Here is a 20879-nt window from a genome sequence, read left to right as displayed (position 1 = left end):
AAACAAACAAAGTACGTATATTCACAACGCTAAAGTATAATTTAGTTAAACAATATTTATTTCGTTCAAAAATGGTACATATATATATCAAATATATATATAAGAGGGATTGAAAAACAAAATTGAGGCCTGTGTAAAGCCTCCTCTTTTGTTTCAGGAGTATTATTCTGACACGTACACCAGCACTCGGAACTTCTCGGCCGATTCGTTCATCTACGTTGGAAGGAACTGGAATCGGGGCGATGTGTTCCGAATGGTACACCAGTTGTCAACTGAGCGCTTACATTTGACACCGCTAAATTAAGTACATCTGCAGCATGTTTGTTTCTTATTAAGCTTCCAGAAGTCTACGTTGTTGCGAGTCACATATTTTAGCGTATACGACAAGACATTTTGACAATGAATTAAGACATCTTGGAACATCTAGCATCACTAACATGGCTACGTACGTTACTATCTTATGCATATCATAATTAATCTCGATAATCGTCTAGAGCACCATATATTAAAGACCCCTGTCCCGCTGCAGACAAAACGCTAGATAGATCCACTGTAGTTTTTGTTTGGTTTAGTTTTGGATATCACTAAAGTGTAATTATTGTATTGTAAAAACTTGTGCCCGATCTTATTGCTGTAAAAATAAAAAGCAATAAAATATGTTTAAACTAAGTGTAGTTAAGCCGGGCACTTCCGTTGACCAGGTAGCTCAGTTGGTTAGTCTCGTTCAATCAGACTCTTGTTATCTGCGCAAACCAACGCCGAACAGACAAGTGATCAAGCGTCTGGTTGAACGAGACTACTCAGTCGGTTAGAGCGACAGTTCTGATTGGAGATCCAGGGTTCGAACCCTGGTCTTGCCCCGTCGCATTTTTCTTCATTTGAAACGATGTTGTTGGTTTTTTTGTTTATTCAAAATAAATGATTATTTTTCATAAAAGTATGGGTTTATTTTCAGAAATGATTTATAAAAAAAAAAAAAAAATCATGCCAGAAAAAAGCTTTCATTGAAAACGGTGGTTCGGGAATCCTTAAGCTGTTGTAAAATAAATAAAGTTAACACTTAAACATGAAATATAGACAATCTGCAATTTAAGTCTCGTTCCAAGAGTCCAGGGCCGTAGTCACGAAACTGTTCTCGTGCTCAAACTCAGATTCTGTGTTGAAGGTCAATTTCTTTTTGTCGTGGATTTGGAAGAATTTTTGAGAGACTTACACACTTTACATTTTTTGCCGTGTCAAATGATTAAATAAAGAAACAAGAAAGCTGGTTTGAGCACAGATTTTACGATTGAGCATGAGAACAGTCATGAATACGGACCCAGAAATCAATAACAAGAATAAATATTTTATAATCACTAACATAGGTGTACAAATGTCTACTTTTGGAGACTAAGTTCCGATATAGCGAGCTAGCATCAAAGGACCATAACTCTGCTAACAATACATGTATAACGAAGACTTTGTATGGGGTATTTGTACCATTTGTTTTAGCAAGAAGGTATGACTATAAAGGCAGGAGAGGACGATAAGGAAAAAATAACGGAAGGACAGCACAATGTTTACCCTGATACGGCCTTAACGCCAGGAACAATACATTAAGTAAATAAATTCCTTAGCATGTTAAAGCAAATGTCATTTTTTTTTCTTGGTGGTTGATTTCGAGAACATATTATTAGCTATTTTATCGAGATGAGTTATTCTCAGCCAGCTTCATGAATACACCAAAACCTACACGAGATTTTTTTTTATTATATAAAACCATACCAGTTTTTATTTCATCATGTCGGCAAAGGCATGTTTCAAGTAAGTACGGATAAGAGCATAACACACATAAAGTTAAGCTATTCTGACCAAATGAAATGTCGTCAACTTGATATTTATCGCTTAAAACATAATAAGGATTTTAGACTGGATTGTCTACCGTAGTTGATCGGGAACCGTCGGCACTTTCCGTAAACGCAAAAAGTGCCGACGGTTCCCGATGGCAGGAACACATCCAAGCGGAGAGAAAGGTACTAAGACAGGAAATCCAGTATATGCTGATTTAATATATGCGCATATAGGTCATCACTTGTAGTTAAGAATATTTATTCAAATTGAAAAATGCATGGGATAAAAGAATCGTCCTATCGTTGGAATAACAAGCAACTTATGAATGAGTATTGAATAAATATGGATCAAAGAATAACAACAATAGGCAGGTTTGGCTATGAGCAGGTCTTGCAGCACTTTTTCCGGAAACTGCCGCTGTCACAGAGGCGCATTATCTTCACAATACTACAGTAGTCTGACTCGTCAACACAAGCTGTAACGGAAAAAAACAAAATGTCATCTATACGTACCTGAAGTACATGGTTAGAATGATATACCGGAAGTACTAGGATACATAGATAAAACAGAAATAAAGAGACAATGATGTAACGGAAGAAGATAGACGGTAGATTAACGGAAGTACAGAAATACACAGTGATGGAACGGAAGTACAGAAACATTGGCGTGAACGAGGGTACAGAAATACACAGTGATGTAACGGAAATACGGAGAAATTATTGGATGTAACAGTACAGAGACAGTAATGTAACGGAAGTACAGAGACAGTAATGTAACAGAAGTACAGATTATTTGATGAAACGGCACTTCAGACAATTTGATGTAACGGAAGTACAGAGACAGTAATGTAACGGAAATACAGAGACACTTATGGATGTAACGGAAGTAGTGAGGCAGCAATGTAACGGAAGTACAGAGACAGCAATATAACGGAAGTAGTGATGCAGCAATGTAACGGAAGTACAGAGACAGCAATGTAACGGAAGTACAGAGACAGTAATGTAACGGAAGTGCGCATACACAGATGTAATACAGGTATAAAGACAAATATTGATCTGAATCCTTGTTCTCTCGATTTTGTTAGATATCAATGACTTACATAACGTTGTCAACTATAAAAGGGTTGCCCTAAAATAGGTTTTAACACATGGCTATGTTATTCCTTACCATTAGAACACTTTCTAATACAACTTTTTCTCGTTCTCGGTCTGCGGACCCCTTCACAGTGCTGCCTGGCCGGTTGTCCGGTGTTGGACCATATACAGTTAAGCATCCTGGCTCGAAATCCCTTCCTCCCACACTCACCCATACACTGAAAGCATAAAGTTAGGTAAGTCAAATTGGTACTCATGTTTACAAATGCAATATTGACTTCAAAACAATTTTGATAAGAGTGCCGAGTCGTTTATTCAATTTGTGCTATCGCAAATCCAATGGCATTCATATTGTACTAACGAATAACAAGTGACGTTCTTCCGGTGTAACCACAAAACCTGTGACATACTTTACTTCTAAACACATAACCTGTGACGTATTTCCTGTATAGCCACGAAACCAGTGGCATACCTTACTTCCAAGCACATACCACCGACACGTTTTCCACAAAACAATGACGTATTTTAAGCACATCACATAAACAGTGACGTATTTCGGGCCTAACCACAACACAAGTGACGCAGCTATGTATTAACCTCAAAACCTGTGACGTACTTACGTCTGACCACGCGGACGTGTTCCATCTAGCGGTGCAGTTAACGTTGATGCATTCCCTGATGGGATGCGGCCCCGCCATCGGTCCCTCACAGTAGGTCGAATTGATTGTAACTGTTTCGTCCTCTTCAGAAACACAAACCACAGTCCTTTCCATCATAGAGAACATGTTTCTCGTACACTTGGCCTGTAGACACTAGAATAATACAATATATAAACCCTTTATTTAGGCATAGACTATTGGGTGATTGTACATCAGATTTAATTTTCTATTTCGTATTGAAACTGGATTTTCCTGATATATTTGGCTTAATATAAAGATGACAATATTTAAGAACTTTTTAAAATGATTTCAACCAACCTATAGACTAACTCAAGGTCAAATTCGTTAATAAATTCAATATTCACGAGATGCAATGGGAACGCTTTCATTTAAATTTCATCAAAATTATTAATGGTCGGCAATGTCAGTTTCAACAGGAATTCCAAATATATACCATTGAAAAAGTAAAAAAATGACAATGTGAAAAGTTTGACAGATATAAAAACTCAAAAGAATTGAAGGTACTTGCGTGTTTTGTGGAATATTTTAGTTATTGTAGTGTGCAAAATGTTAAAAAGAAAAAGGAAAGGAAATGAAAAATATTCATAGAAAATCATAAACAAATACATCATCTGAATATTACCTCGGACCAGTCACCAACTTTCCAAAAGGTACAAGGCATGAGACTGCAGCTTCGTATAAGTTCCGGTTTAGGATATCCAGCCTTGATACAAGTCCGCATTGGAAACATTTCGTAATAATCATTGGTTATAATTTCACACGTGACATTTCTATTCTGTAGTCCACCACCACACGTGGCTGAGCATGCGCTCCAAGGCACTTCCACGAGATACAATGGCCGTATTGTTCGGTCCAGTGGATCTTTTTGAAATGTTGTCATGTTTTTAGCACGGGTTTCCGCCAGCATTTCTGATAGATAGGATTCCCGAACGACTGTTTCTTGGAAAAGGTCATAAACTGTGCTAAACAGCAGCGTCATATTTGCACGCACATTACCATATTTACAGGAATAAATACCAGAATCTACTTCCGGTCGACTTTTCCTTATTTTTAATGCGTAACGTTGTGTCAATTTCACTCGTGACGTCATGTAAAGCCGACGTCCGTTTTTGAACCACTGTACCGATTTTTTATTAACTCCTTTTGCGGTACATTTTATTATCACTGTTGTCCCTGGTAACACATATGCTTTCATTCCAACACTAAGTCGAATCTTTTTTATCTTATTCAGTTGAAAAAATACGACGTCAACTATTTTAATTTTAGGTATGGGACATTTTGTCATGTTGCACTGATAAAATCTATCTGGCTGTAGGATGTTCCAACATTCATCATACGTAACGTTTACTATTTGCCCATTGGCTAATTCCCTCACACAGAACACGTCACGTGACCGGATGCCAACACCACAGGACATAGAACACTGTGAATGGAATTTAAATAAAAGTTTACACAAGTTTAATTGTTTCATAAGACATGATATATAACTGTGATCATACCGATGAGTTGATAAACTTTAAAGGATTACATAATTAATCATGTGTTTCATTAGAACATACAACATTTTCGTTTACCAATTCTGAACCATTGCTGCGTTTTTTCTCTCTCTCACACTCTAGATGAACAGAAGTAAGCAAAACCTGGCCATAACAAAATTCGACCGGCTGGAACAAATACAATGTGCAAAGTGCAAAAAAGGACGTAACAAATTCACCACGAAGCACTAATGCTTTTTATGGAATTTGTCACTTTCAGTTGAAATACATATATACTTATTTATACCAAATGAAATTTATTCAACGATAAAATGTTATATTGTATATGTCCATACGGTGGGGTATATAAATACAGAATATACCCTTACAGTCCTATCACTACTTGTCCGTACTCTTAAACTTGATTATTAGAAATTCAACACTGGAAATGGAGTTTGCTAGTAACTACTTATGTTTTGAAAGAAAATGCATATTTCTTTGTCATGGACAAATATCTCGGCAGTATTCATGGATTTCATTCAATTGTTTTGCGATTTCGTTAAAAGTCCACCTCAGTGGAATGATAGAAAGGGAGAGAGGAGGGGGTCAGAAATCGTTTCTACCTCTGACCAGTTGGTGACCACCCATTTGGCCGGACAGTCGATACGATTACAATGCTGACGCCTGGGTGGAGTAGGCTGATCACACATAAAGTCCGGAAGATGGAGAAGGTTGTTTCTTCCGGAAGAGAACTCCTGGACACAGGAGACGTTTCGTAACATGAAACCGCCGCCGCACGTTGCGGAGCAACGCTGGAAATAGCCGACTTTCCACCTTCACAAAGAAAAGAAATAACACCATATTCACTTGGGTGCGATCAATTTGAAAATAGGAACAATGTCTAAGGGTTCAAACCATATAACAATAGGCTCGTGGACCTGAACGGTCGCCCGTATTTAGAAATTCTTTTCTACAGTAAAATATAATGTTTCGTTTGATAACTATAAAACAAATTTCAATTAGAAAACAAAAGAAAAGTCGAAGATACATTTATCAGGGAAGATTGTTTTTCCATTCCGCCTTGATATATTAAATATTTAACCTGCAGAAAAGGGAGATAATGCGCTAGACCTTAATTCGAACGATGGTTTATCTTACCTTTGTGGACATGGAAAGTCATTGCAGACCTTTCTTTCTATCGGGATCGCTTCCGCTTCTACACAGAGCCTTTCCGGTGCTTCTTCATCTGTAAACTTGTTGACACATCGGAGAATAGATTCTTTTACACCTGTTGTAAAAAACAACACCAACACATTTTAACAGCAGCATCAGCAACAACAAACACAACATACATTTCAATGTGTAATGAAATTTCTTCTTGTGTTGATTTTTCTGATGGAGTTGACCTTAATCCGACAAAAGCATATTTTAATGCTTTCTTTTCTTTTGTCCGTCAAGGCTGCGACAAGGTTCCTCTTTCATGCTTCTTTCATTGTAACAATCGAAGTGGCATTGCTACTAACATTAACTCTCACGTTTAAGACTTCAACAATGCGACCACCAGCATCGTCAATGGGATTTGTTAACAATAACATGTGTGTCTGTTAAACTGTCACTCACCTCCCAGACAGGTTCTGCTACACTGTGTCTCACCAATGTCCCGATACTCGTAGTGGGCCAGACACGGATCGCCCTCACACGGCCCATCCTCCGGGGGCTTCACATCTGTAAAACCAATTTCAAACCAAATCTCGACATTTTTCTTAAATATGCTAACAACTACTTACTCGCGAAGTTTTTAATTCGTGAAATGAAGACAACAGTATAAGATCAATGTTTCTCGTTCGTTTAAGGATGGAACGTCTGTCATGGACGTCATTCTATTTATCTGTCACCCAGATTGCATTCATATTGGCTGTAACTGCAATCTGACAGACTTTCAATCGTTATATTTATATTTCCTCATACGACCTGTCTTTTTTTAATTAGTCGGATGAGCTTAATTTATATTTCCTGCTGTTGCAAAACTTCACTGGTCCAATTCTTGGAACAGCCGCAGACGGCCATTATCGGACCGAAAATTTCCAAACAATGGTCGCCATTAAAAAATGTAACCAGGCGACAACTGTTAAATGCAGTTAAATGCTCTAAATATATGTGCAGGACATTCTGATATAAAAGTAAAAACTTCCCTTCCTATTCTGGATGTCTTCATTGTCTGAAAACCCCGTAAAAACTTGACTTGTATGAACCAAACGATAACAAGATGTCGGCTATCGTATCGGTGGGAGTGGTTTTGTTTTAAACATATTTTATTGCCTATTTACAAAGCAATGGAATTGGGCACACGTTTTACAACTTATATCAAGTGGGAGTGGTTGCTAACACTGATGTCACGGAAACCAAGGGTCATGTGATCAGATAATGCAGACTGTAGTGAATTTAGAGTTAAAGTACACAGCATCAGCTTTATGTCTCACACCTTCACCATCTCAAAAACTCTCTGTCTTACACCTTCTCCATCTCAAAAACTCTCTGTCTTACACCTTCACCATCTCAAGAACTCTCTGTCTTACACCTTCTCCATCTCAAAAACTCTCTGTCTTACAAATTCACCATCTCAAAAACTCTCTGTCTTACACCTTCACCATCTCACAAGCTCTCTGTCTCACACCTTCACCATCTCAAAAACTCTCTGTCTTACACCTTCTCCATCTCAAAAATTCTCTGTCTTACACCTTCTCCATCTCAAAAACTCTCTGTCTTACACCTTCACCATCTCAAGAACTCTCTGTCTTACACCTTCTCCATCTCAAAAATTCTCTGTCTTACACCTTCTCCATCTCAAAAACTCTCTGTCTTACACCTTCTCCATCTCAAAAACTCTCTGTCTTACACCTTCACCATCCCAAAAACTCTCTGTCTTACCCCTTCACCATCTCAAAAACTCTCTGTCTCACACCTTCACCATCTCAAAAACTCTCTTCAGCACCTTTATGATTTTTTTCTCTGTCGCAACGAAAGCTCTTTCCTACATATGTTATCACATTGGCTCACTCCGTTGCATCCATGTTCTCTCATCATGTTGTTCGTATGATATATCACCCTAGTGTATATAAGCTTGTTCAATTACTTAATACACAGAATATTAAAGAATTATGTAATCTTGGAAAGTATCTGATAGCGGCAAATAAGCGCCGATCAGATATATGACAGTTTGTATGTGTGTATTGTTCATTCTCCAGTGACCAATGTGGCTTTTTGTACATATGTAAATATCCTGTTTAATATATGTTTACACTGATAAGTCGCAAGACTTAAAGTTAATAAAGAACTTGAACTTGAACTTGAGCTCTTTTCTTTTCATCGCGCTCCCTTCCAATTCTTAATTTAGCTTTATCCTCCTTTATAGAGAACGTGATAAATGTTTTAAAACATACACATTGATGGTCACAGCATTTCATGACTTTCTTAATATCAATCGGGGACCGTCGGCACTTTCTGTAAACGAGAAAATACGGAAAATGGCGACCGTTCCCGGTCGTCTTAAAATGTGTCATACTTTCTGTAAAGTTATGTTTCTAACAGATACCTTGGCAGTCGGAGTCGGAAAGGTCCGTCAGGGTGTCCAGGAAGGAGAGGAAAACCTTACAACGGACGAACCTAAATCTCGTTCCTTTCCCACAGGAAGTGCTGCATGGTCCCCAGTGACTGACCACAAACCTGGCAATGAAAACACGAGGTTTAGTGACTCACTACAAACCTGCCAACAACGAAACAAGGGTTTCCGAAGAGTAGGACATAATATTTGGTAAAGTTCAAATTATTTCAAATACAAAAGGATATACATATTGTTTCGTGTAACCGAAAAAATGAACAGGCAGCTATAAAGATGTGATGTATTAGTTCAACAGTCCATTGATAAATGCTTACTTTGGGACCGCTAATAGTTGTGTGTCTATATCGTCTTCGTAGATGACGTCAGCGGTGTAAAACGAGTCTCGCTGCTCCCCATCAAAGACCTCCTGTATATCGTCTAAAAAAGCGAGAAAATATATTACTCCATGCTGATTTTAGTCAATAGTCAGATAAAATGAAACGATGCTTGCTTTCTTTCTTTTTTTTTAATTTTCATTTAAAAAAATATATATTTCCTTTCCTTGAATGATGAAGTCTCCTTAATCTAAAGTAAGGGAAAGAGCTCATTCAAAGCGATCTTTTTGAAATTGAAATCAAAATAACGCTTTCCCATAAAATAACAATTACATAAAGCTTCATGCTTTTACTGTAGACCCGTCATTTTCTCGAGTACAAAATTTCGCGAATTGGTATCCAGAACGTCATCGTGATGTTTTAATTTCACAAACCTTTTGTAGAGGACACTTTGTACCATACATGACTGTATACAGTAAGTTTGTGGATGTTGTTTAAACAGTTTGCGAATCATTTTATACATTACACAGGTTAAGGCTGAACGTCGACGAATCGGCTTCAACCATCAACTTTTACTATAGAACTTGCAAAACATTCGTGCGACCCTTAAATTTGCTATATTAAGTCCTTCGCTTAATTTAGCACTGGTGCAAAACATAATTCAATAAAAACTTTATTTATTTTACAACAATTATGAAACAAGTTATTTCAACTTATGTTAATCACTCTTGTTGGCCCTGATGTTAGCGAGGGGGGTCTTAATGTGGGAGGGAACCGGAGTACCCGGAGAAAACCGACGTGTTCGGGCTTCAACCATCAACCCCATTCCTTTTCTCGTCCGATCGGGGAATCAAAGCCCGGTCGCCTTAGTGAAAGGCAAGTGCGCTATCCACTGCGACACCCAACCATCCTTGAAGATGTACAAATATTTATAAACAATGCCATTTAGACAGGACCTGTTTATCATCTGATCTAAAAATCTTGTTCTCACCATCTTTTGACGAACACGGGATGTTTGTAGAGCAGTTCTTCCTGGTGACGGGTTTTCTATCGGCCTGGCAGAACTGGATCCCGATATGTCGACACACAACATCTCGATCTTGGAAGCCTGGCCCACACGAGACGCTACACTGTAACCAAAACACACAATGGAACATTGTTATCACGAAGTAGGAATGCTACCTACCCCATTTATCTCGAACATTTATCGTCTTAGGCATCTTTATTTATTATATAATATTTGACTTTTGTTCAAAAAGCAGCAGAATTAAAGAAATAAACAATTAATATTTGAACGGCAATGTTTTTCGTTAATTCAAATCTACAAAAGTAGGATCTGGTAACAATCGGAAACGAAAGGATACTCGACACTGCACGAAAGCGAGGTAACTCGCCTGTCCTTACAGCCAATTTGTCTCAGTACCTGGTTTATAGTGATTTAAAATTCAAATGTTCTGATAAAGATTATCAAAGAGCATACTAATGTTGAAATCGTAAGTGTCAGATTTTTTTTTCTGTCCAACCAGTGGATGTCGTTTGACATGTTAATGAAATAATATAATTAAAGAGTTTTCATTTTAAATTTATTGATCCACCGACTTAACCATTTGTCATTGTTCTGTCTATCGGAATGGTTATCGTTTGAGTATACGGTTACAATAATTTATAGTTAGTCTATGCCTTACGAATTTTGAGTTTTATAAATTGTGTCTAATCCCTTTTGTATTTTTGCAAATGAAATATGTTTAAATCAAAATACAGTGGCTACGTAGACAAAAGGGTGCGTCTGACCCACTCGTCAAAACTCGGCAGATTCCGTACCTACATCCAATCGGCCGAGGTTAGCCGAGTGACGTCTGAACACCTAACAGTAAGTCTATTGATTAAGATCTGGTAGAAAGTTGTGAACAGCGAATAGTGTATCACTAGTTGTTTTTATTAATCTTCTAGAGTTTTGAATGGTTTTCTATGGAGGACGGGTGAATCTGTGAATGTACACATTTGATCTTGCCAATGTGTGTGTCAATTCTAAAGCTGTTTATTTTATCATTATTATTGTAATACATAACAAAAAGGGCTGGATGTATATACGTTTTTAAACTTTTAACCAATCCTCGATACTCCAGGGGTAACGCTCACTTACGATCTGAGAGAGCGTAAGTGGGCGTAACCCCTTGAGTATCCCGAATGCTTGTGCCTAATTCCGTTGCTATCATGAGGCAATAAAATATGTTTAAAATGTGACTTACCGGCGTCCACTCTCCCGCATACCATTTCGGACATAGGATGTTCCCACAGGACTTCCTCGTCGACGGTTTGGGGCTTGGACACTCTGTATCCTTTAGCACTCGCTGTGTACCGTCTAGGAACGTGTCGACACATATGACAGTCCTCCAAGCAAAGCCCCCTCCACAAGTCTGTGTACAGTCGTACCAAGGCCCAACGCGCCAGCTGTAAAGTTCAAACATATTAACGTCATGATTATAAAATCCAAACCTCCATGTCTGAGATGTGTTATCAGAATTACCTCCCTTTATTATTACTGATACAGCAACATATTTACTGTCAACGATCATCAATCTGATTAAAATAATATGTAACATGGCTTCGTTAATTTCGTACTACGCATGAACATCTGAGTGTGCCGCGGTCAGGGTCACGTTCAGGTGACCTTTATATTTATAAATACTCATTAAATTTTGACCAATCAGAGACCCTTTTTCACAAGGGCGCTCGGAGTTGTAACAAATATGTCAGACATTGATGAGAATGATGCGAAAGTTCTGAAGTTATTTGAGATTGATCGTCTGAAACCCGAACAGAAAAAAAATCGAAGCTTTATTAGAGAAGAAAGACTGTATGATGGTGTTGCCTACGCAATTATTAGAGGGCGGAGCTCTCTCACGGGCCCGAAGGGCCCGTGAGTGCGAAGCTTTCCCTATAGGTAACACGTATGTAAGAAAAATAAAGATAAACTTGTCTTAACATGGCCGCCAGTCGCACGCGCTGTAGTCTCCGCCATCTTGATCTCGAAACAAGTTCTCGTTTGCCGAATCTCGAACAAACGTTACATTTTTGTAAGATAAAAAAACTTTAATCTAACTATAGGATACTTAAATAATTGATTTGGTTAAAGATGTAAATTCTCTTGACATAACGTTACCGGCTTCATTGCTCTAGTTCTGAATGGTCGAAAAAATATTGTATCGGCAGTGTAGTCTCGTTCAATCAGACGCTTGCGCAGACAACAATAGTCTGGTTGAAGGAGACTATCACTCAGAGTTACGGTCCTTGCACAACTCTGTGTAGAGATTGCAGTGGTATATATTTAGAAAACGGAATATCAACAAAACAACGTGCTGGTTGTCAACAAAAAGGGAGTTTATCACAGTGACGCAAAATGATAGGATAAAAAAACATACAAGTATTTTCATAATTTTTTTTTTTATTGATATTTTGCATGAAAAAAATAGACTGAAGAACAAAATTGAATCCATACTGTAACATTTTCATTTTTGATTACTATCGCACAGCTATTTTTTATTCATAAAAGAAAATCTGTTGTTTTACAAATCTGCACGATTAAAAACAAATATACAGTTTTATGTGCTGAACTGATTCAATTTCTAATTGAGGAAACAACACATTTTCTCTATTGTTAAACTATACATAAAGCAGAGACATATAAAGCATATAGTCAGTAAGTTGCTGAAACAAATGTATTCATCCACGATATATATATGATATATAGATCTATTGACTCTCTTGGCTGCAATGATGGGTATTGAAAAATGACAAAAATTGTGATTTTGCATATGCTTCTTATTTTAATAGAAACTTCATATAAATCCAGTTTTTAAAGCATTGAACAAATTAATTTTCACACATAAAAAGCACAAAAAATGCAAAATACTTTGCATAAATTATCTCTGGATGCAATATTTATAAGTCATTGAAGTTAAGTTTGAAGTAATCCAAAGGGCTTATTTGTAAAGATATATACATGTATATATATATATGTATATCTTTTCGTGGATATCAGATAACTATGCTATTATACATGATTAACAATATCCTTCCTAATATGTTTTAGTTCAATGTCTTTGTAGAATATGCTGCACTTGATTTTTGCAATGGATTCAAGAGGTGCAAATTTAAATACTTCTATAGTGTAATGAACCTTTCGCATTCTCACATTAATGTCATGTCATCATACGCCTAGGCGGAAAACTTCAAGATATCAAACATCTTGTCAGCCAAAAAGAAATCAAGAAAGGAAACTTAATTGTTATATACACTGTATAGCTACACATGTAGGTCTGATTTAGTAATTTAACACATCACGCGATGCTTGAAAGAGTACAGTACCGATATTCCGATACATTTACAGTACAACCTGTCTCCGCCCTCACTAACGGCCGTGCCGTAAAACATATTACCCAATGGGTACGTTTTCCTTGGCGTCGAAGAAACCTCAGCTTCCGCCGCCATATTTGTTTTGGAAAAACTAATCTGTTCGATACCCCTCGCTATTTATCTATCAACCATGATATTCCGATTCGCTGGCAAACTTTTGTCAGCGCGCCTCTGATTGGTTCATCTAAAGGTCACTTGAACGTGACCCTGACCGCGGCACATTCAGATGTTCAGGCGGAGCCATGTAACATATGATTTTAATCAGATTGATATCGAATGACTTTTCTAACCTTGGCAGGCACTTCTTGCTGATACACTCCCGTCTGACGCGTTCGATGACGTCACTTCCGTGACAATTTTGGCTGTTGACCAATCGTCTGGTTCTGGTATCCTGACAAGCTATCCGGCGTTCTTGGAAACCTGTCAACATTATGTGTAACAAGCAAATTTAACTCATTCTCCTCATCAAACAATCATTACAGGATATAAGTCAATATATATGTTGCGGGTATTTGTTGTGACGTTGTTATAAAATCCATGTTTCAACCATATGAAAGTTTTATGAACTAATAAGTGTTTTTATTTCTACTTTATAACTGTGGTTACATACTATTATTAACATGATATAGGCCTAATTTATTTTGATGAAAATTTCAGTCTCTGATGATATTGATGAAATGGGTTTAGAAACTTTCACGTTTACCATTTATAATTCATGCCTGTATTTCAATCACAATGTCATGACGTCATGTTTATTGTCATAATTACGAGATTATAATGAGCGTTACTACATTAGGTAATACGCTGACACCGGCGTTTACAATGCATAGTATGGTAGCAATGTGAAAACATATATATCTTTGAATATAGCTGTAAATGTTTTCGATACCTCCCAAACATTTGATACAGATGACCGGAAACAAACTTTAACAAGATATATGATTACGATCTAAAAATAAATTAAGTATAGAAAATGCATCTCCTTATGTTTTGATCAAACAGAAATCGTCGCAATGCTCCAAGCGACTATATAACTTCTGCCGGAACCACTTGACATATCAGAGTTAATTCCAAGTGTCACTATTTACATAAAGTAGTATATTAGGGCGGTACTCTCATAATGAATAATAATTACACAAAACTCAACGCCCAATCAAAGGGAGATAATTATATATAAATGTTACAAAAGGGGAAGTAATCGATGTTACCTACACCACAGGTCTCCGAACAAGGCCCATATCCGGTATTGATCCATCTGTACCACGTGTTTCCGGTTTCGGGTAAACATGAGTTATTGCCTCCGCATACTCCACAAGAATCCAGGTATGTTTTAGAGCCCAGGACCTTATCACAACCGACAGGCTAGCAGGAAGATATTACGCAAGATTACAATATTTTCAAGTTTGTCAGGTTCGTTATTATTATGGTATCTTCATTTTATGTTTATTTAAAAATTAAAGGCTAGACATTCTCTGTTTATCATTTAATATATGTTTTCATTTTTAAAATAGGGCCATTGAATAGCGGATTTTACTAGTGTAAGCCAAAACAAAGTGACGTCTGCACCTAGAAATGCTGAACGAAATAACATGGCTACGCTCTCTGCACCCCTGGAATATGTCACGAGAAAATCGGAGGCTCCGAGTGCGCCACCTTGTGAATGAAACAAGAAAACTAGATTGATCCTTTGATGTACAGTACATCAAAATAATCTCGCGGTAGCGTAACGGTAAAATTTACTGGCTTTGAAGTCGACTGTTCTCTGTATTCTACAAATTACAGGTACATGTAGCAGCCTAGCGATTGGTCTGTGTTTTTGTTTTACCTGAGACCCATCAAGTAGCTAGCCATGTGTCTTCAATTTTGCTATGACCTATTTTAGGGGTGTAGAGCGCGTTGCCCCTGGAGTATCGAGGATGTAATAATGATAATGCAAAAGTCACCGATAAACCAAATATCATTGTTGACTTTACCCAACATTTCCCATTAATGCAAATATCGAGGACATCATCCCGGCATCTCGTCCCGTCCAGAACTTTAGGGCTGAATCTTCGGATGGTGTTCGAACCCACAGCCTGACAATAAAGCGCACAGGGGCTGGTCGAATCATGGTAGGGTACCCACTTTAAATTGGTCACTTGGTGGCGATCATCGTTGTGCGCAGCGCATTGCTGCAACCGGAAGTCAACACTTCCACGGGGACAATCCTGTAAAGTCAAAGTATTATATATGTCAACCAGCAAATAGTGATGGCCTTGGAAATTATCTCTTAATCTAAATTTTAAGGTATAAACATGTTGCTTTTGGTACAGATTCAAACATCCCCTTCTTTCTTTATTTCTGGAAACGTTGGTTAAGCGAGTAACTAGGGGTGAAAGATGCACATAATACATATATGACTGCACCTATACATTTGATACCAAAAACAAATGAAACTGCATCAAACAAATATTTAACATAGAGAAAACGCTATGAGAAATGGATTATGTATTGATCCAAATCCTCTCTTATTATCACCAACAGCTGCTTAATTCCGTCATAAGACTACTCGGTTTTCAATCATTCAAAATTTCCCACCTGAGCGAACGCCATTTTGTAGTTCATGTGAGTGACTAATTAACAAGCCGTACCGATCCGGGCCGAAAACGGTTCCGGACCGCGTCGTTTTTGTTGATAAGCCACTCCCCGATATACCAAACGGTATCGGAGAATTTTTCATAAAGGAGTGCGCTCTGGCCCAAAACCAGACATCTATATGTCAGAATGTCTAAGTCTGGCGTTAGGGCCACAGGAAACTCGGGCTACGTGTCCACAACATGGCAATAATATGGGAGCCTGCACTCTGCTACGGGGGTATCTAAAATATGGATATCCGTTGTCTTATGTCGTCAAGACGTCCAAGTCTAAAAACACCGAACACTTGTCCAATTCCATAAAACATTTGATAATATCATTTCAACGATTCGGTCCCAATATGGATGCCTGTAGTGAAAAGTACAAATACAAAGTTTTAAGAAAATGTCTCTCAAATATCTTGGCGGCAAAATCAAATGTTCATATCGTCTAAAAAAAATGACGTTTGTTTAACGTTTGGTCAAGGTCTTATAGTCGTTTTTATACTAAGGTTATTACCCGCAAATGGACCCAACGTTAGTGTAGGTCAGTTTCAAGTAATTATGCACATACGTTATAATGTCGCACATTATGTTCGGATGACAGTAAAGAAAGACAGATAGACTTCTAAACGTAAAACAATTTAAAGACGAAAGTGCTAATTCTCTCCGTGTATGTTTGTTTGATCATATGTTTGTAATGTCACAGATACATAGGGCTGCTTTTTAAGATTTTCATATAGATATCAGAGTTGCCTAACCTCGTCAACACTAAGCGATAGCTGTACAGCCGGTGGGGTCGAGAATTCGTTATAGTGCTATCTCACTGAAATGTCACGTCATTAAGATGACGTCTTTCCCGGTTCACTGTTCTGACAACAGTCTGTAGCCAGCCAGAAAAAGTTATGTTTACAGCCCCGTGTGTGGTTAGCCAGCCAGCCAGACAAAGTTATGTTTACAGCCCCGTGTGTGGTTAGCCAGCCAGACACAGTTATGTTTACAGCCCCGCGTGTGGTTAGCCAGTCAGACAAAGCTATGTTTACAGCCCCGTGTGTGGTTAGCTAGCCAGACAAAGTTACCTTACAGACAAAGTTATGTTTACAGCCCCGTGTGTGGTTGTACCTTAGCGTTACATGTCGAGTACCGGATGTGCTCTCCATCACAACCTCGCGCGAACCTTCTGCTCCGTAGACAGCGTCTTAGCTGGTAGGCCGCTCCGGAATCGCACGTGCGGGAACATTCGCTCCACTCTGTCCATATTGACCAGTAGTCGGCTGCTACAACGTGGCATGTCTGAAAGTAAATAAATATAATGAGAAAATATCGGCGAAAAAAGTATTTTGTCAAACAAGCTCGATATGGGTGTCGTAAACCTTTGACTTTTCACTTGGCCACAGACAAGGAAATTAAATTGTTTCCTTGGGGTTAGAATGGTATCTCGCTTTTTAATTTCTATGTGCAATTTCACGCCAATTTCATGAAATATCATCAAATGTCGAAAATATATATCAGTCTCTGTATATTGTGACGTCATAATCCAAATTTGACACTGACGTCACAGTTTGCTTGTCACGTCGTGATTGACAAGCAGGTCAAATATATGCAGGAGGATGGCCTTATAATACCCGTCTCACTGGTACCTTTCCCGAGCTACATTTCATAAAACCTAGTTATCGAATTTGTAACATTTAATCAACAGAAACTAAAGTAACAAATTATATATGACATAAGAAAATCGAGGAATCTGGAAAGCGTCAAGTTTGACATTACAAGGCGATACTCGGGCAGTGGGAGTTAACCAACCTTAGTTTTATATTATAAGGCGATACTCGGGCAGGGGGAGTTAACCAACCTTAGTTTGATATTACAAGGCGATGCTCGGGCAGTGGGAGTTAACCAACCTTAGTTTTATATTATAAGGCGATACTCGGGCAGTGGGAGTTAACCAACCTTAGTTTGATATTATAAGGCGATACTCGGGCATTGGGAGTTAACCAACCTTAGTTTGGTATTACAAGGCGATACTCGGGCAGGGGGAGTTAACCAACCTTAGTTTTATATTACAAGGCGATACTCGGGCAATGGAAGTTAACCAACCTTAGTTTGATATTTCAAGGCGATACTCGGGCAGTGGGATTTAACCAACCTTAGTTTGATATTATAAGGCGATACTCGGGCAGTGGGAGTTACCTAGCCTTAGTTTGATATTACAAGGCGAAACTCGGGCAGTGCGAGGTAACCAACATTAGCTTGATATTACAAGGCGATACTCGGGCAGTGGGAGTTAACCAACCTTAGTTTTATATTCATGGTTAGTGTACTATATTTACAGTCCGGCTTCTCAATTTAACAATGAAAAGGACTTTATTCGATTTCTTTTACAACATGATCATAGTCTATGTGTGGAGATGCGCCAACAATTCATTGCATCTCTTGTGAACTTGAGATCTCGAGACCAGAACCACAGAGTCCAATCATTGAACTCTCAGTTAACGAAAGCAATCTAAGATATTTGAAATCAGCTTATCCGTATATCACGATGATTCGCAAAATACACTTACGATGGTATGTCAACTGTTGTGGGATGGGCATATTGTATAGCGTTGGGGTGTTGCGTTCATATCTCAATTAACAACGTACAAAAATCCAACAAAAAATGCCGAATGGTCTCTACAAAAAAGTTATTATCACAAAATATTTCTAGACGTCGTATATCTCCACAAATAATACACAACATTCAAATCATACCCGGGCCCGGGTGGCGCTAGAGCATAACATATATTCTAACGAGTTCAAAAATCTATTATTTATTTGCATCGGGGCCGACTGACTATCTAGAATATTTTGTAAACTGCTTCTGTATATATCTACCTTATACATATTGTTCGTGTCATGCAAACTATCATATTACGGATTCTCGAGCGAAATATAAACAGATTCGGCTCTGATACAAAACAGGCCCCGAAAACCTTCTTGTGATGACCATCCCTGTCAGACCCGCGTTACAATGATTCCAAAACATCTGATTATACGATCATTCAGTGTGATCTTGAAGCCTCGTGGCTAGGATGTTACACTTTATAATGTCAAATAGTAATTAGCTACGATATAACGGACTAGACGCATCATTATCTCCTGTAAATGGCATATGTTAGCTTCTACAATTAGTGTAGGTTTAGATCAAACGGTTTTGTGTTTCTCGCCAGAACAATAACTGTCTTAGAACAGAAGCGAATCTCTCTTTTGTCAGAACAATTACCATTACAAGGCTTCATCGGATAGTGCGGTACGCCGGGAACTAGAACCGACTCGGCAACACTACCTGTAGCTTCCTACACAGTCTAAACCATGGAATGGTTTTCGATGTTGTGGATCTGCGGAGACCTTACCTGTACGACATGTGATACATATCATAGCTACAGGATGATACAGAGATACGGAAAGACAGACAGACAGACGGGCGAACAGATATGGGAAATTTATGCGCGCTGTTGTAATCATTGAATCTTACAGATCAATCAAATTTTTATGGCGATTTTTTGCCATGATGTATTTTATTTATTGCTCTGTTGTAGGGAACTAGGAGTCTTTTTTCTCCGTGGTTAATCATGTTTCTAATCATAATCATAACCCTACAACAATAGCAACCAATATTTTATCATGGCGAAATATAGCCCGAGTTTCCTCTGTCTTTTACACCAGACTTAGACATTTTGACATACAGATGTCTGGTGTGGGTATAGCAGTGCGCTCTGGCCCCACACCAGACATCTATATGTCAACATGTCTAAGTCTGGTGTTAGGACCAGAGGAAACTCGGGCTAGCCGAAATAAAACAATTGTCCTATTGCAAAGATGATAAAGTTGACGCACCACTGTTGTCGTCTGCTTTAGTCATTCGGAACTGGATTTTGGTGGCTTTTGCGATTATTTCTAGAGAGGCTCCGAATAAAGGAAATAAAATCAGGGAAACTGGAGCGCGTGAGGCCGACATGATGATTTCTTTTCTTGTCATGTGATCAATATGATCCAATCAGACACGCTGTTGTATAGCTGAGGCAAAATAATATATCTATCTGACAAAGACTGATACATTAACAATTTGTCACCTTTCGTAAGAAAATCCTGTCTATATCACATTTTACGACCTCAGCAGAGCTTCCAACAGACCTGATGTATACCAAAGTATTTCGTAAGAGGCGACTAATGTGGCCAACTGCGGAATGTGGTTTATTGAAGAAACCACAATATATCTGCTGCTCTCATTGCAACACCCCGGATGCGTCTTTTCTCATCCCACCTATGTACTCGTTCGTTTCGCCGGTGTCTTCCTTGCCATCAACCTTCCTATGACCTTAGCTGTTACGAAGATGTAAACCCCAAACAGATTCCCCCCTCCCTAAAGTCCTTATTAATTCTCTCCCTTCCGCTTCCTTCCTCTGCACAGAGGTCTTTAACCCATCCACCCCTACAGTCACATTTGAACCTCGCCATAAATATGTTTCATATTTAACTATTCCAACCTTTGAATTGGAGGAGTTCAAATGTGTCTTCAGGGATGAATCGCCTTAATGTTATATACCCACTAACCAGTCCACATGTTAAGGACTGTTATACTACATATTGTTACCCCGACCCGCTGATACGGCCTAAATGTTATATATCCACTAACCAGTCCACATGTTAAGGACTGTTATACTACATATTGTTACCCCGACCCGCTGATACGGCAGGAGGTGGTTTATCACAATGGCGGTGGCGGCTACCCATATTCTGACCTCTGGGCAGTCATGGAATGTCTGATCCCTGGCAGCTGTAACGGTTTATATAAACATCGGG

General features: G+C 38.5%; 1 protein-coding gene across 1 annotated transcript in view; it reads right to left on the bottom strand.

Annotated features, from left to right (window-relative positions):
• Positions 1-1325: 1325 nt before the first annotated feature.
• LOC110447940 (ADAMTS-like protein 3) overlaps positions 1326-20879 on the bottom strand; it is a 36857-nt gene continuing 17303 nt past the window's right edge. Inside the window, exons 2-16 of the mRNA XM_021493931.1 lie at positions 17163-17333; positions 15402-15635; positions 14637-14790; positions 13719-13848; positions 11262-11463; positions 10004-10142; positions 9013-9115; positions 8672-8802; positions 6700-6804; positions 6238-6367; positions 5703-5913; positions 4227-5027; positions 3545-3736; positions 2998-3142; positions 1326-2305 (exon numbers count right to left, since the gene is read on the bottom strand). Coding sequence (XP_021349606.1) covers positions 2208-2305; positions 2998-3142; positions 3545-3736; positions 4227-5027; positions 5703-5913; positions 6238-6367; positions 6700-6804; positions 8672-8802; positions 9013-9115; positions 10004-10142; positions 11262-11463; positions 13719-13848; positions 14637-14790; positions 15402-15635; positions 17163-17333 — 2946 coding nt within the window. The 3' untranslated portion in view covers positions 1326-2207. The remainder of the gene's footprint in view (positions 2306-2997; positions 3143-3544; positions 3737-4226; positions 5028-5702; positions 5914-6237; positions 6368-6699; positions 6805-8671; positions 8803-9012; positions 9116-10003; positions 10143-11261; positions 11464-13718; positions 13849-14636; positions 14791-15401; positions 15636-17162; positions 17334-20879) is intronic.

Source organism: Mizuhopecten yessoensis, unplaced genomic scaffold, assembly GCF_002113885.1.
Source record: "Mizuhopecten yessoensis strain PY_sf001 unplaced genomic scaffold, ASM211388v2 scaffold3689, whole genome shotgun sequence".
In the NCBI taxonomy this organism is placed as follows: domain Eukaryota; kingdom Metazoa; phylum Mollusca; class Bivalvia; order Pectinida; family Pectinidae; genus Mizuhopecten; species Mizuhopecten yessoensis.
Note: the sequence above shows the minus strand (reverse complement) of the source record. Positions and strands in the feature narration are given on the sequence as shown.